The sequence below is a fragment of the Pseudorasbora parva genome, chromosome 7, assembly GCF_024679245.1.
Source record: "Pseudorasbora parva isolate DD20220531a chromosome 7, ASM2467924v1, whole genome shotgun sequence".
NCBI classification, from domain to species: Eukaryota; Metazoa; Chordata; class Actinopteri; order Cypriniformes; family Gobionidae; genus Pseudorasbora; species Pseudorasbora parva.
The window spans coordinates 22,381,575-22,397,660 of NC_090178.1; the positions used below are offsets into that span (position 1 = coordinate 22,381,575).

General features: G+C 47.3%; 1 protein-coding gene across 1 annotated transcript in view; it reads right to left on the reverse strand.

The window, feature by feature from the left end:
* The window catches only part of galnt1 (UDP-N-acetyl-alpha-D-galactosamine:polypeptide N-acetylgalactosaminyltransferase 1), a 125,747-nt gene that overhangs the window by 26,772 nt on the left and 82,889 nt on the right, over positions 1–16,086 (reverse strand). The window contains exon 5 of the mRNA XM_067448600.1: positions 882–1,048. Coding sequence (XP_067304701.1) covers positions 882–1,048 — 167 coding nt within the window. The remainder of the gene's footprint in view (positions 1–881; positions 1,049–16,086) is intronic.

A 16,086-nucleotide genomic window follows, 5' to 3' on the forward strand; every position in this document is an offset into this window, starting at 1 on the left:
TACTGAAAATGTCATACCTTGATCTTCGAGTAAAACAATAGATCGGGTCCACTTAAACCCTGCCACTAATGGAAATCGCCACCCTACATTTTTCCAACAATCCATTTCTACAGGATGTACATTACATTGTACATTACATTGTACATTACATTGTACATTACATTGTAACTTTAAAGGGACAGTTCACTTATATTTGAAAATCCTGTTCTTAAATCCTGCTCCTCACTCTCAAGCAATTTCTAACTCTTCTAAGCTTCTCCTTTCCATACAATGTGTGAGTTAATATTAATATAATTCCAGTGAAGGATTCATGTCTTTTCATATTCTTTTCATAGGTTTTCATAAAAAACGGGGTGTAAAAAAAATACCAACTCATGCACATGTTGGTACACCTATCATTATGAGATCATTCCATAGACTGAATGTTTTTTATACTGAACTAATGGCATGTTTGAGCCCCTAACCCTAAATTAAACGGAAAACGTTACGCATTTTTGTTTATTTAGCATTTTGAAATACAGGGACATGTGCATGTCCACATAATGCGTGGCCTGAAACCTGAATACACACAACACCATAAGGACTTCAGGTCCTCATAATGTAGGTCAAACCAGAACACACACACACATGTTGGTCTATGTGGTTTACAGGGACTCTCCATAGGCATCATTTAGTATGTTTTTAAAGCTATTTGAAATATGAGGACATTTGAAATGTCCTCATAAACAATATTTATTGTGTAATACCAGTGTAATACCCATGTAGTTATACAAATTTGTGTCCTCAAAAACCACATAAACAGGCTCACACACACACACACACACACACACACACACACACACACACACACACACACACACGTGTTGACTTGACACACTCACCTCTCTCACTGGAATCATCCACTAGTACGATTTCCTCTAGCAGGTGTCTTGGAGACCTGTCGATGACGCTGTGGACTGTTCGGAGTAGTGTGGTCCACGCTTCATTATGGAACACGATCACCACACTGGTTCGTGGGAGATCATCCGGATACACTTTTGTTTTACACCTGAAAAACACACACAGAGTCAATGAGATCGGACAAACCTCAAGGATCATCAAGATTCAAATATTTAAATGGCTATATCCTCCAAAATTCTCTCCCCTAACGCGCACAGACACACACAGGGTCTGGAGTGCTGCAGAGAGCTGTATGAGATGAGAGGAGATTAGCACTTATCAGAAACACACAGGCTGTTATGGAAAAGCGGTAAGTGGAGAGCTGCTGAAGAGAATGTGAACGCATCTCCTCCAGTGTGAGGAGCTCTAAAAACAGTTGACGCTGGAATAAATGATAAGAGTGTCTGAATGAATGGTCACACCTTACTTAAGGTGTAACCTTCAGTGTAAATGAGCTAACAATCTAGCCTGATGTAGTCATACTCAATTCTAGTCAGAATATGAGTCTGATACTGCTCCATTGGGCTGTGATTATGGGGAGTTTCAACCAAACCAGGAAAGATCTCAATTGGATAGACCTACAATCATTTAGAGCAACGGAGCAACGCATTACGTTAGCTGTCAAATGTCAACAGAGCTCAACTGCACTGTGTTGCCAAGTCTGCATTTTTTTTGCGGGTTGTTTTTCATGTCCGCCTGTTGAAGTGACTATTATGTGGTATATAGACCCATAAATGCGAATTTTAGCAGGCAACCTAGCCAAAATAACACATTTTACCCCCCAAACGCCATTTATTTCCCTGAGAAGCTATTGTTTTGGGCTTTTCCTTTCAGAGAGAAATAGTGAAGGTGAATGCATATACAAACAAGCTCTCCGTTTAGGATTTGAACAAATATAATCCAACCACCTTTGATGACGTGCATGATTACGTTACTGTTTATCATCTGTCCATCATCGTCTAAAGCTGTCCTGATAATGTCATTGGTTCCGAACAGTTTCTGTTCGGGGATAATGACTCCTCTATGGATCGAGTCCAGAACGAAATGCCCGAGCTCAAATGTTGTGGGCAGGGCTGAGTTCGGCTGGCATCCAGGCTACTAACAATGAGCATTCACCAACAGGGACACAAGATTTATTATAACTGATGTTAGCACTTTAGTCTTTATTTGATCTTCTTCTAAAAGGAACAGTGCCCTGAGAAATATTTGTCTAAACAAAAATAGAAGCTTGGCAGTATGTTAATGCTTTCATACAACGAATGTATGATAGGGGCTTTCACAACGGGTAGTTGTAGGAACTTATAGGAACAAGCAGCAACCAGAAAAATGGCCTCATGGGAACATTAGTTCTCGGGGAACTGCCCTGGTTGCTGCTTGTTCCTATAAGTTCCTACAACTACCTGTTGTGAAAGCCCCTATTATACATTCGTTTTCATTGTATTTGCACAGCCAGTAGGAACTCTGAAGAGACATAAGCCGTGCTTGTTGGTGTGAATTTAATTTTGACAACGCAGCACAAATTTATTTTGCAGAGTGTCTATTGACACCAAGTGCAAATAGCGTGCCTTGTTGGCAAGTGCTATTCGCACTAGCTCCGCCTAACAATGCCTGGCTGTGCCAAACAAGATTTAAAAAAAATGTCTGTTGTTCAACGTACTCAGTGGCGCAATCAGTATTGCATAGCTAATAGATCACCGTTTTGTCGCGATCAACATGGTTTCGAATCCGCCTTTTGCAAAGCTTGCTTTTCTTTCTTTTCTTATCACAAATCACATCAGAAAGGCATTTATTTTCAATGAAAAGTAAAGAAAATGTTCTAAATGTGGAAATAATGTGCTAAACAAAATGTTTATTAATAATAATAATAATAATAATAATAATAAAAGCATTTATTGGGTAGGGTTAGGGATAGGTGTAAGGAGGGCTATTTTGTCCCTTTAAGGTGGCATTTTGTTTAATAATTTAAATAAAAATAATAATTGTTATTATTGCATCCTGTTAATTTACAACAATATGGAGGTGCTAATATTATGTATCTGTCAAAATAAATGATAAATTACATGTAATTACTATTTATATGGCAAAGAACTGCTACTTTAATAGAATACATCACTATTTTCACTTAGTAAATAGAATCTACCGCTATTTGCACTTAGTGTAAATATCATCTATCGCTCAGAAAATATGTTATTTTTCAGTGTAAATAGAACCTAGTTGCTATTAACACTTGGTTCAAATAGTATCTATTGTTATTTGCACAGTGTAAATAGCAATTATCATTAAGAAAACGTCTCGGTTACGTATGTAACCCTCGTTCCCTGAAGGAGGGAACGGAGACGTACGTCAGAACTGAACCGACGAATGGGATCTTACTTTAGAGACCAATCCTACTTCGAGCATCTAACAACGAGCCAATGAAATTTGGCATGCGATCACGCATTCCACGCTCCGCCCCGCAGCGCGGGTATAAATAGGAAGTGGAATGGTAGATCAGCGCTTTTCCTACTGAGGAGCCGAAAGGTGACCGGACTCCCAGCGGAAGCACAGCATCTGGCGACGGGACGTACGTCTCCGTTCCCTCCTTCAGGGAACGAGGGTTACATACGTAACCGAGACGTTCCCTTTCAGTCGGTCACGTTCGACGTACGTCAGAACTGAACCGACGAATGGGATCCCTATGGAAAACGCCAGGATGCTGGCCCTTCCAGCGTCCTGCTTGAGCGCACTGCACCGTCTAGTATGGTACGGAAGTCAGGGCTCCAAGCAGGGAGTACAGTCACTGCTGTTTCTGCAAGACCCACTCAGAATGACTATTGGATAACGCTGGGAAAGCGTGCCTACCTCGTGCTTGAGAGAGAGGGTACGCTGCGGGGCCACGTCCTTCAGGGAAGGAGAGGTGGCAGAATACACATAAGGACTAACCTGGCAGGGTAGTGCAACATATGGCAGTCTCTGGGGTGGTTCCAGCCTGACTGAAGGGGGGAAAGAACACGCCCAGAGACGACAGAGCGGGCTCTGTCGAGGGAAAGACACGGGGCTAGCCCGAAGGGTAGCTGATACCGTGGAAGAATACACATATGGGGTTGCCGTGAGGGAACCGCTACATATGGAACCCAGCCTACAGCCACGTTTCACAAGCATACGGGTGCAGGCCTGGCGTCAGACGGTCCGCAACGTCTGGCACCGGAGGGGTGACGGAGGAGCTCGACAGGGTTAGCCGGTTTCCCGGGGAACACAACTGGAGACAATAGACGCACGTATCCGGCCCAGAGGGCGGGAGTGGCGTTTCGCAAGCCGACACTTAGAACGGGCACTTAGCGCTCCTGGCCACTGGGGGCGAGGATGCGGGAAGATACCGGCTCTACACGTAAGCTATAGAATCTAGCAAACGTGTTAGGTGTCGCCCAGCCCGCAGCTCTACATATGTCTGTCAGCGAGGCGCCTTGAGCCAGCGCCCAGGAAGAAGCAACACTCCGAGTGGAGTGAGCTCTTACACCGAACGGGCAAGGCACGTCTTGGGACTGGTAGGCCAAGACTATAGCATCCACTATCCAGTGGGCTAACCTCTGCTTGGAGACAGCCTTTCCCTTCTGCTGGCCTCCGTAACAGACGAAGAGTTGCTCTGAGGTCCGAAGGCTTTGGGTCCGGTCAACGTAAGCGCGAAGAGCGCGGACCGGACACAGCAAAGCCAGGGCTGGGTCTGCCTCCTCCGAAGGCAGCGCTTGCAGGTTCACCACCTGATCCCGGAAGGGAGTGGTAGGAACCTTGGGCACATATCCGGGCCGGGGTCTCAGGACGACGTGAGAGTTACCTGGCCCGAACTCTAGGCACGATTCGTTGACCGAAAGTGCATGCAGGTCCCCTACCCTCTTGATCGAGGCCAATGCCGTCAGGAGCACTGTCTTCATTGACAAGATTTTCAACTCACAAGACGCCAAGGGCTCGAAGGGAGGGCTCTGAAGTGCTCGGAGCACTAGAGCTAAGTCCCAAGAGGGTATCGAGGATGGACGAGGAGGATTTAGTCTCCTCGCACCTCTGAGGAACCTGACGATTAGGTCGTGCTTCCCCACGGACTTACCTTCTACTACATCATGGTACGCTGCTATTGCTGCAGCATATACCTTGAGGGTGGAGGGAGACAGCCTTCTCTCCAACCCATCTTGCAGGAAGGAAAGCACGACACTGATCGAACACCTTCGGGGGTCTTCCCGGCGGGAAGCGCACCACTCAACGAACAGGTTCCACTTCAGAGCATAGAGGCGCCTCGTAGAGGGGGCTCTAGCTGAAGCGATGGTATCTACGACAGCTTGTGGTAGTCCATCTAGAACCTCCGCGTCCCGTCCAGGGACCAGACATGAAGATTCCAGAGGTCTGGACGCGGGTGCCATAGCGTGCCCCGTCCCTGAGAAAGAAGGTCCTTCCTCAGGGGAATCGGCCAAGGAGGGGCTGTCGCGAGGAGTGTGAGTTCTGGGAACCAGGTCCGGTTGGGCCAATACGGCGCAACTAACAAGACCTGCTCCTCGTCCTCCCTGACCTTGCACAGAGTCTGTGCAAGAAGGCTCACTGGGGGGAACGCATACTTGCGTAGGTCCCGGGGCCAGCTGTGCGCCAGTGCATCTGTGCCGAGGGTACCCCCGGTCAGGGAATAGTACCACTGGCAATGGGTCGAGTCCGGAGAGGCAAACAGGTCGACCTGTGCGGCTCCGAACTGGTCCCATATCAGCTGGACCGCCTGGGGGTGGAGTCGCCACTCTCCCGGAGGTGTCGGCTGACGAGAGAGCTCGTCGGCTGTCTGGTTCAGCACACCAGGGACATGAATGGCCCGAAGCGACCTCAGCTGCTTCTGACTCCACAGGAGGAGGTGGCGGGCGAGTTGGAGCAGACGACGGGAGCGTAGACCACCCTGACGGTTGATGTACGCAACGGCCGTGGTGCTGTCCGTACGGACCAGTACATGCTTGCCACGCAGCGGCCCCTTGAGGCGGCGGAGTGCCAGATGTACTGCCAGTAACTCGAGGCAATTGATATGCCAATGCAATTGCGGCCCCGTCCACAGACCAGCAACTGCATGCCCGTTGTACGTGGCCCCCCAGCCCGTGGTGGAGGCATCCGTGAATAGCACAGCATGCCTGGACACTTGTTCTAGGGGCACCCCGGCCCGGAGAAACGAAGTGCTGGACCACGGGCTGAAGGTTTGGCGGCAGTAAGGAGTCACTGGGACCCGGTACTGACCGCTCTGCCACGCCCACCTCGGGACTCGGCCATTGAGCCAGCGTTGAAGCGGTCTCATATGAAGCAATCCGAGCGGCGTGACCGCGGCTGCAGATGCCATATGCCCCAGGAGCCTCTGAAAGAATTTCAGTGGGACCGCTGTCCTGCTCTTGAACATATTCAAGCAGTTCAACACCGACTGGACTCGCTCCTCGGTGAGGCGCGCCGTCCGGTTGACCGAGTCCAGCTCCATACCGAGATAAGAGATCCTCTGTGTGGGACAGAGTTTGCTCTTCTCTCGGTTGACCCGAAGGCCCAACTGGCTGAGGTGACTGAGCACCAGGTCCCTGTGTTCGCACAACTGGTCCTTCGACTGGGCTAGGATCAGCCAATCGTCGAGGTAGTTGAGAATCCGAACGCCGCGTTCTCTGAGTGGAACAATGGCTGCCTCCGCGACCTTCGTAAAGACGCGGGGCGACAGGGACAGCCCGAAGGGCAGGACCTTGTACTGATATGCTTTCCCCTCGAACGCAAAGCGTAGGAACGGTCTGTGTCGAGGGAGAATACACACATGGAAGTACGCGTCCTTCAGGTCGATCGCTGCAAACCAATCCTGGGGACGGATGCATTGGAAAATGCGTTTCTGCGTCAACATCCTGAACGGGAGCTTGTGCAGGGCCCGATTCAGAACTCGCAGGTCCAGGATTGGCCGTAACCCACCCCCTTTCTTGGGCACAATGAAGTAGGGGCTGTAAAACCCCGTCTTCATATCGGCTGGAGGAACCGGCTCGATCGCGTCCTTCGCCAGTAGGACCTCGATCTCTGACCGCAAGACTTGAGCATCGCTGCTTCGCACGGAGGTGAAGAGGATGCCCTTGTACTTGGGTGGCCGGCGTGCGAACTGAATCGCGTAGCCGAGTCTGATGGTACGGATGAGCCAGCGAGACGGCCTGGGGAGACCTAGCCAGGCCCCCAGAGACCGTACAAGCGGGACCAACGGCACCACAGACGTGCCCGGGGTGGGGCAGCGAAGCGGAGTACTCTGGCCCGACTCGGGAGGCCCGGAGGCGGCCCGTAGTGTTGCCTGAGCACTCCTGGTTTGGACAGAGAGTGGGTGAGAAGGCCCGGGGGCGTCCTCGGAGCCCACTCTGCTGTCCACTGCCCGGAGGCAGGGAAGTGAAGCACTCAGCCCCGACCCGGAAGGCCCGTGGGCGGCCCGGAGTGTTGACTGAGTGCTCACAAGAGAGGCAGTGTGTGGGTGAGAAGGCCCGGGGGCGTCCTCGAGGCCCACACAGCTGCCCCCTGGCGACGGGAGGGTAGGAAAGGAGTGACAAGGCCCGTGGGCGTCGCACACTGCCAACCTGACCCTCTTGGGGCCCAGAGAGAGAGGAAATTGCTCTTTTGGTGAAAATGTGGGTACCGCTGGACTCCGGAGAGCCAGCGGCAGAGATGTTGTGACCAGTGTTGCCCCCCCGGTCCTCCTCCGGGGGGGTGGGAGGGATGCGGACATCATCTCCCTCAGAGCAGCTCCTCTTCTCCCTGGGCTGCCCGTCTCAGGGCCGCTTCCCCTTACGCTTGCCGGCAGGTTTGGCGGGCCCTTGGACGGGTTGGGCGGCCCCCTTGCGTCCGGCGCCCTGCTTCGCGGGTGGAGGCTGCTGCTTGGGCTTGGCAGGGGCGGAGGCGGACGCTGGAGGACGCCCTCGGCGACGAGCAGACTGGGGGGCTGCCCCGGGCGGCTGGGTGGAGGCAGCAGCGGGCCGCCGGGGCAGGATGTTTTTGATGGCCTCCGTCTGCTTCTTGGCCACCGAGAACTGCTGGGCAAAGTCCTCGATGGCGTCGCCGAAGAGGCCGGCCTGACAGACAGGGGCGTTTAGAAACCGAACCTTGTCCGAATCCCGCATGTCTGTCAGGTTCAGCCACAGGTGGCGTTCCTGGACCACCAAGGTGGACATCGCCCGACCCAGGGAGCAGGCCGTGACTTTCGTCGCCCGGAGGGCGAGGTCCGTCGCGGCTCGCAGTTCCTGCATAACTGCCTGGTCGGAACCACCCTCGTGCAGTTCCATGAGCGCTTTGGCCTGGTGGACCTGCAGGAGCGCCATGGCATGCAAAGCTGATGCAGCTTCTCCGCAGGCTGCGTAAGCCTTGCCCGTCAAGCCGGACGAGAACTTACACGCCCGGGAGGGGAGACGCGGGGCGTGCCTCCAGTCCGCAGCGGTCTTAGGACACAGGTGCATCGCAACCGACCGCTCGACTGGAGGGATCCCCTCGTAGCCCTTAGCTGCACCACCATCGAGAGTGGTGAGGATGGAGGAGTCAGTCGATCGCTGGCGTACGCTGTACGGCGCTACCCAGGACTTCGTGAGCTCCTGATGCACTTCCGGGAAGAAAGGCACCGGGGCGGGACGCTGAGAACCAGCGCGACCCGTCCCGAGAAACCAATCATCCAGCCGCGAAGGTTCGGGACGTGGTGGAGGGTTCCACTCAAGCCCGACACTTGCGGCGGCCCGGGCAAGCATAGCCGTAAGTTCCGGGTCAGACTCGGGCAACGCTGTCACACCCGAAGGGGGCAACGCAGCCGAGTCTTCATCCTCGGAACCCATTAGCTCATCCCCCGATGCAGCAACCGACATCTGGTCCTCCGCCGGAGCCCCAAAAGAGACGACTGGCGCTCCACGTGGGAGGTCAGCGCGCCCTTCCGGAAGCTCCACCGGTACAGTGGAGGGGGGAGGGGCCCGAGGAGCCGTGAGACCCGTCGGGTTTACCCTGACCGACACCCTCAGGTCCCCACCAAGGTCATCAGCCAAAGTAGTAGCCCTCTGCTTTGCAGCTGGAGGACCACTAGATCGGGGGATGGACGATGGTGTTCCACCTCTTCTGAGGTACTGGAGACGGGACCGCAACACTGCAATGGACATATTCCCGCAATGGGAACATGTCTCATCCACGAACGCAGCCTCAGCGTGCTGTGCGCCCAGACACGAGAGACAACGAACGTGTCCGTCAAGCGGAGACAGAAATCGACCGCACCCAGAAACACACGGCTTGAATGACATCTTGAAAAAGACGCAGGGTCAAACCGTGTTGCTCTTTTGTGAATGGAAGTTTGCTCTTTTAGTGCTGAAGCACTCAGGGAGATGACCGCGGCTCCACGCAGTTCGATAGTGCAAGCCTGCGTGAGCTCTCAGTGATATGTATGTGTGAGCGCCCAGCGAACCAACTGTAATGTGTGTGTGTAAGGAAACGCTCAGCGAACCAACAGCTCTTTGTACACTCTATCACTGAAGTGGACGGTCTCTCGCTGACGCGCCGTATCACCCGCACTGGCAAACTCTTTCACAGGAATGTTCTTGACTCGTAGTCAGAAAGCTCTTCGTAGAAACAGCAATGAAGACTGTTCGGCTCCGAAGTAGAAAGCGCTGATCTACCATTCCACTTCCTATTTATACCCGCGCTGCGGGGCGGAGCGTGGAATGCGTGATCGCATGCCAAATTTCATTGGCTCGTTGTTAGATGCTCGAAGTAGGATTGGTCTCTAAAGTAAGATCCCATTCGTCGGTTCAGTTCTGACGTACGTCGAACGTGACCGACTGAAAGGGAACATGCTATTTTCACTGAGTGTAAATATAATCTAGTTGCTATTAATACGGTGTATATAGCATATAATGCTATTGGCACTTAGTGTAAATAGCAACTAGATTCTATTTACACAGTGCAAATGCCTTTATTTTGACGCACTGAGAACAGCAGAACATGACGGCAAAGTGACAACACTCCCTTTATTAATTTACTATCTGTTTAACAGTCCTGTCTAATACGTGATTTTGGCCAATCAGTGTGCACTTACAATCACTGATAGTTCCTATTGTGCTGGGTTAAACCCAACTCTGAAGTAAGAGCTAATTTATTTCCCCCCAAAAGCCATTTCAAGAATTAAAATCGCTCCCAGGTCCTGTGGTGCGAACGCACCTTTCACCTTTCTTCATAAGTAAATTACTTTAATTTCAGTTGGTTTATTAAGTTAAAACTGCAGTCCGTTAGCCTAGAAATCTAGACGCACCCTTGTGGCAGCAAATCTAATCTGCCACGAGTATCGTCTAGCAACTCTCAATAAACGTCTGAGTTGTAAAAACCAAACTCTGGTCAGGCCAATCACATTGTGGATAGAGTCGGTGGGCGGGGCTTAACATAATGACGGCCGAGTTGTGCTTGCGTGCTACTAGTAAACACAGAAACTGGCGAACGGCGATCAAATCAGCTTTGACCGTGACTTTGGAAGACTTGGAGTTAAGCTTTTCTCTGAGCAAAGAACGGCACTGAAGTCATTCGTATAAAGGGAAGATGTGTTCGGAGGTTTGCCGACCGGATCCAGCGAATGTTTAATCTATCAACGAGCTCCGCTGGTTGGTTGTAGCGCCAATCGCGTGCAGATGGAGTTTGAAAGACAACCGTTTATCCCGCCCCTTGGATTGATCCCTGTCAATGGTGAGTTTCCAGACCAAACATCGTGATGTGGATCTGCCTTGTGAGGCTAGCAGTCCGTAACTTTTTTGGTTAAAAATGATCCAAAATCAATTTGGGCAACTACATAACCAGCCATTTTAAGCAAACTCCTTACCTTACTCTGATTCACAAGTAATAATGTGCTATAATTTGAGTGGTACTGGTAGCTTTCCGTGGAAAATACTAGCTTCTGCCGTTGATCTTCGCGTCATTATGTCACGTCTGTATAAATTGTATTGATAAAGGAGTCCATGCTAGTAGGCTATATCGTGTGTGGACGCTGCAGGTGGCGGATCGTTTGTGACCTCTTCATCATTTGTGAACTACAATCATTGTTGACAACCCACACATACACCTCAAAATATTTGATTATTCCACACTGCGGAGCCATGCTAAAGCACAACCCATGTAAAGAAGATAACCCTGCAAAAAACTGCAATTCAGGGTTCAAACAGAGATGACGACAAACAGTTAAAACTTACGGTCTGCAGCTTTAACTAAACAGACACCATTAAGGGACATGGTGAAAGAATAATGTTTTTGCATATTAGCATAAAATGCATATTAGCATTCCTGCTTAATTTCCTATTGCATATTAGCATAAAAGTATGAAATGCTTTCACACCCTCACAGAATTATTGCGCTCTCCCAAGAAATGTTCCCCGACAAAACTTGTTTGCATGCAAATCCTTTGACTGAAATCGTTTTGCAAAGAACTTAAAAGTTTTGCGAGAGAACACATACTTTCTCAAGGGAAAGCAACATATCTATATTATCATTTTTCTTCCCACCTCAATTTTTCCCCCACCATGTCCCTTTAAGGGCACCGTAGAACAATTACTTTAAGTTGTGACTTAATTGATACATTTCTTTGTTCATTTATTGTTAGCTACTTTCTTAGTTTACTCTGTACTGTTATTTTATTATTTTGTGTGTGTATTAATATTACTTGTTAATTGACATTGTTGCATATTGTTTTGTATTGTATATTTCTTATTCACCATTTCTCACTGTAGGCAGTTGTGGTGGAAAATGCTCTGGCAATACATTTTTCTGACATTTTTCCCAATAAATGTTCCCATAAACATTCCATTCCTCTACATTCTCATTGGTCTACAACTTTGTCAGTCAGCCAGAGAAAGGACAATCATTGGTCTTTTGAGGGGCTGTGGGTGGGTTCAGAGAATGTGTTGATTGTTTGCCGATTATGTAAGCACAGGCCACTGTGCCAGTTTGTGCTGTGGTAGGAACAGGAAAGCCAGTGTTTGTTGTATCTGGAGAGCTAAAGTGGGACACACGCTTCCACTTCCTGCCTAATTTCCTGTTTGCCCTGGCACACCTGGGGAATTCTGGCCTGCGATCACCCAAAAAGACAAAACATTAAGCACAAAACCACATTCAAAGGCAAAATATAACCATACCGCCCCGAAAAAACTATACAGAGGCTCAAAAAACACCTTCTAACTTAGTCGCCATCACACACACACACCATTAATTAAATGAAGGTTAGGGGTTGTGGTCCATCATGTCCCATCACTGCAGTAACACAGCCCCTCCTGGCCTCATCTTTCTTAAACTCATCAACTGGAAACACACAGGCACACTCAGATGGCTCCTTTTAAATTCATTAACCTGATGTCGACTCTCAGGACCTCAGACAAGGGTTTAATTTGCAGCCGAGGCTTCCCATTGGTCAACCTTGATACCTGCCTGATTAAAATGAAGCGCAGATTTCTCTCTCGTTCCTGGGTGTATGTCCGCCTAGATTTTCTGTCTCTATAAAAATCTATTTTGTACAGCAGGGAGATCATGCACCCCTTCCTTCCCATCAGCACAGACACCATCAAAGTGTGAGGGAGCTGAGTGGGCGAGGTAGCTTATGCCTGGGCATGTGTGCATGTGTGTACAATATGTGTGTGCGTGTATGCAAGAGCAAAGGCTAAATCAGGCTAAAATAGCTGCGACAATGTGGAAAAGAGTGGCTGATCAAACGATGGAAGGAATCAAAGACGAAACACACACACACAAACAAACCCTCAGAGACACCAGACGTGCACACTCACAATCACATTTCTCAGGCCCCAGGAATAACTGGATATATTTGGTGCAATCAGAGAGAGACAAAAACAGCCATAGGTCTATAGAACTCTTCCATCACACACACGCACACATTATCATACTGGATTTTTTTTATTCAGACTCCTCAGGCCAAATCATGCTTAACAGCACACACATAGAGAGATAGAGATGCAGTGGAAGAAGAATGTGAGCTGTAGTTATTCAGTCATTTACAGGACATCCTACTTGATTGAGTGCAATGATGCAGCTCAGTGTGATTTTTACACACATTGTCGGCTGTGTGTGTGTGTCTGGGAAGAGTAATTGAGGACAACCTTTCTCTTCTACTTTTCCTCTCCCTCTAAAGCAGAGATAACAGCCAGAGGACACACAGGATCGGTTAGTCATCAGTTCTCAAAGTCATCGTAATCTCAAACACACACACAGACAGGACCATGCTAAACCCCAATCTCTCTGACCAGCGCCTTCATCATATCAAAGAACAGAATCAAAACAGAGCATGAAAATAGAAAAAAAAACTACCAGCTGGCGTCAAGGCTGGCTCCATAATCCAAAAAACACAGACTATACATGTCAAAATCATTGCAAACTATGCAATATAGGACTAAAATAAACTTGAAAAGGTCACTTTTTCTTTTACTCACACAGATGTAACTCGCTGTTTGAAAGTTTGGGGTAAACTAAGATTATTAGTTTATACATTTATTCATCAAGGGCACATTAGAGCAAGAACACATTAAAGACACTTAAGTTGTTGAAAATAAATTGTATTAGCTTTTACAAAAAAATTTGCAGCTCAACTGTTTTCAAAATTGATAATATAATAGTTTTATTGTATAGAATAGTTGTAAGAAATGTTACATCATCAAATCAGCATATTAGAATGATTTCTAAAGGATGATGTGCAACTGAAGACTGGAGTCTCCAGAGGGCGAACCAATTCTAAGCATCGATACGATTCCTCTTTAAAAACAAATTTATGTCATGAAATGGTCACCTATCAATAACCTACACATCCCACCATAAACAATCTTGTTATTAAAGTGGTTATATTCACAAACCACTATAATCTGAACAGGCATGCATATGCGTGAGTTGGCATTGCAATCAGTTTAAATAATAAATAGGCTAACCATTGCCTTACCTAATGCAGAAAGTTCTTCAAATCTGAATCGATCATCGCCTAGAAAGCGTGCATAAAAGCGTTCCCTTTATAATCACCAAGCTGTCACTCATCTCATCAATGTCACAAAGTTCTGCTAATCGACTAAGATGACTGTACAATTAATATCTTATTTAGCCTACATCATGTCTACACTTTTTTTTGTTACTGATACTGAACAAAACTCTGGCATTTCATTGATTACTAATCTTAACACCTCTGATTGGCCATTGCATTTATAAGCGCAACAGAGTCGTGTGTGATTGGTGTAAGGTGCACAACATTGTTAAACGCATAAAAAGTATGATGCAACTTGATCAGATTGAGAACTCATTTTCATTTTCACTTTATTACTAGATTACGTTTAAAGGGGTGATGATTTGAGAAATCAACTTTCCCTTGAGCTTTTGATATATAAAAGATCATGGTAATATAAGATTATCCTGTAAGTTTCAGAGCTGAAAACTTCCTTTTTATTCAAAGAAAAGCTTTTATAGACACTAGGCCCAGAAAACGATCGTGTGCTTCATCCTTACGTCATCGCGCAATGACACACACCTCTACAGAAAGTGTAATTCAGTAGCCCCGCCCACCGACTCATGGAGCTGTTCGGATCAATAGCCAGCAGCAATAACAATGTGGAAGAAGATAGCAAGATTTGTGGAGGAACAGTCACTGCATAAGCTTCCTTCGGATCATAATATTAGGGATGTGTGATACTACATATATTTTTAATGAAGTTCCAGCTCACGAGGGGAAGAACGTTTGTGTGTTCGCTTCATTTCACTGCGCTATCGGCTGTAAACAAGTCTCAAGTGCTGGATTTGCAAACACAATGTTGTGCCTTCTTTATTGGATCTAACAGGAATGGTGCAACAAACTTATGTGAGTAATAGTCTTTTTTATAATAGTAATTAATAATAGTAATAGTAGTCCGGGGGCTGTGTGTTTTCCAGATAGGCTACCAAAACACACGCCCGTCGGCAGAAATTTTTTCTTGATCTGGTGGTTGTGCACGTGTGTGTGCGCGTGCAAGGTTTTGCACTTATATCGACCCGTCCTGCGGGCCAAGTAATACAGACATAATTTCCGCGGGTGGATGAGAAATAAATCATTGTGTTTGCTTGATAAAGACGTTTACGAGTCCTGTGGTCGAGAGAATCTATGCAGTTGCCGCTTTCAAAATCTTCAAAAAATAAAAAATAAAAAAAAAGTTTAAATGTGACATGCAGTATAGTATAAATGTGACATTTTAAGTGCATGTTATTTTCCATTCCCACTCAGTGGCCAATTTATTAAGTGCACATCTGAAATACTCTTTAGGACCCCAGAACAGCCTGAATCCTTCATGACATGGATTTAAAAAGACGTTGACAACCTTGTCAGCGACATGATCGCATGTCGACATGATCGCATCATGCAGTTGCTGCAGATTTGTCAGTAGGACCGTACAAACTAAATATTATGAAAACTTGTTGGTCAAAAAAATGCATGTTTTAAGGGCAAATAATCGGAAAAGGGCCACTATAAAACAAATATTGTTAAATGTTGTCTGACCAGTCGGAAAAAAAGAAAAAGAAAAAAACACACACACACATACATACAAATGATGCAACTAATCTGTCAGACAATTTGAAAAACAAATATTGAGATGCAAACAAACTTGACATTCTCCGGAACAGGATTGGGCACAAATTAGAGACAGGAGCATTACATTAGAGAGTCTTGTTAGAGACAGGAATTTATTTTATTTTTTGTTTATGAGTGTTTAATAAGACATTCTGATAGCCAGTTAATTGACTAGTTATCTGTCAATCACAACAATGTGGAGGCACTGCCTATTCTCACATGTTTTTGTCAGTGTTTTGAGCTGCCTCTTTGACTCCTAAAAATCTAATACTTTAGTAAAACTATGTATACATAAATCAATCTCATATTTCACTGTATTTATGTTAATTTTATGTTTCGTGTTCATTTTGTACAGTCAAATATTTTCTCATCCAATTTTTAGAAGGCGCTGCCTCTAGACCCTTACTTTTTTACCTAGCCAATAAAAGCTACCCGAATCTGAACGAAAGTAAAAGAGACATAAAAAGAAAGACTGTCAACTATAGAGGAAATATTGTGTTACCACAGTACAGCTTTCTGCATCAAACACACACACACACACACACACACACACACACACACACACA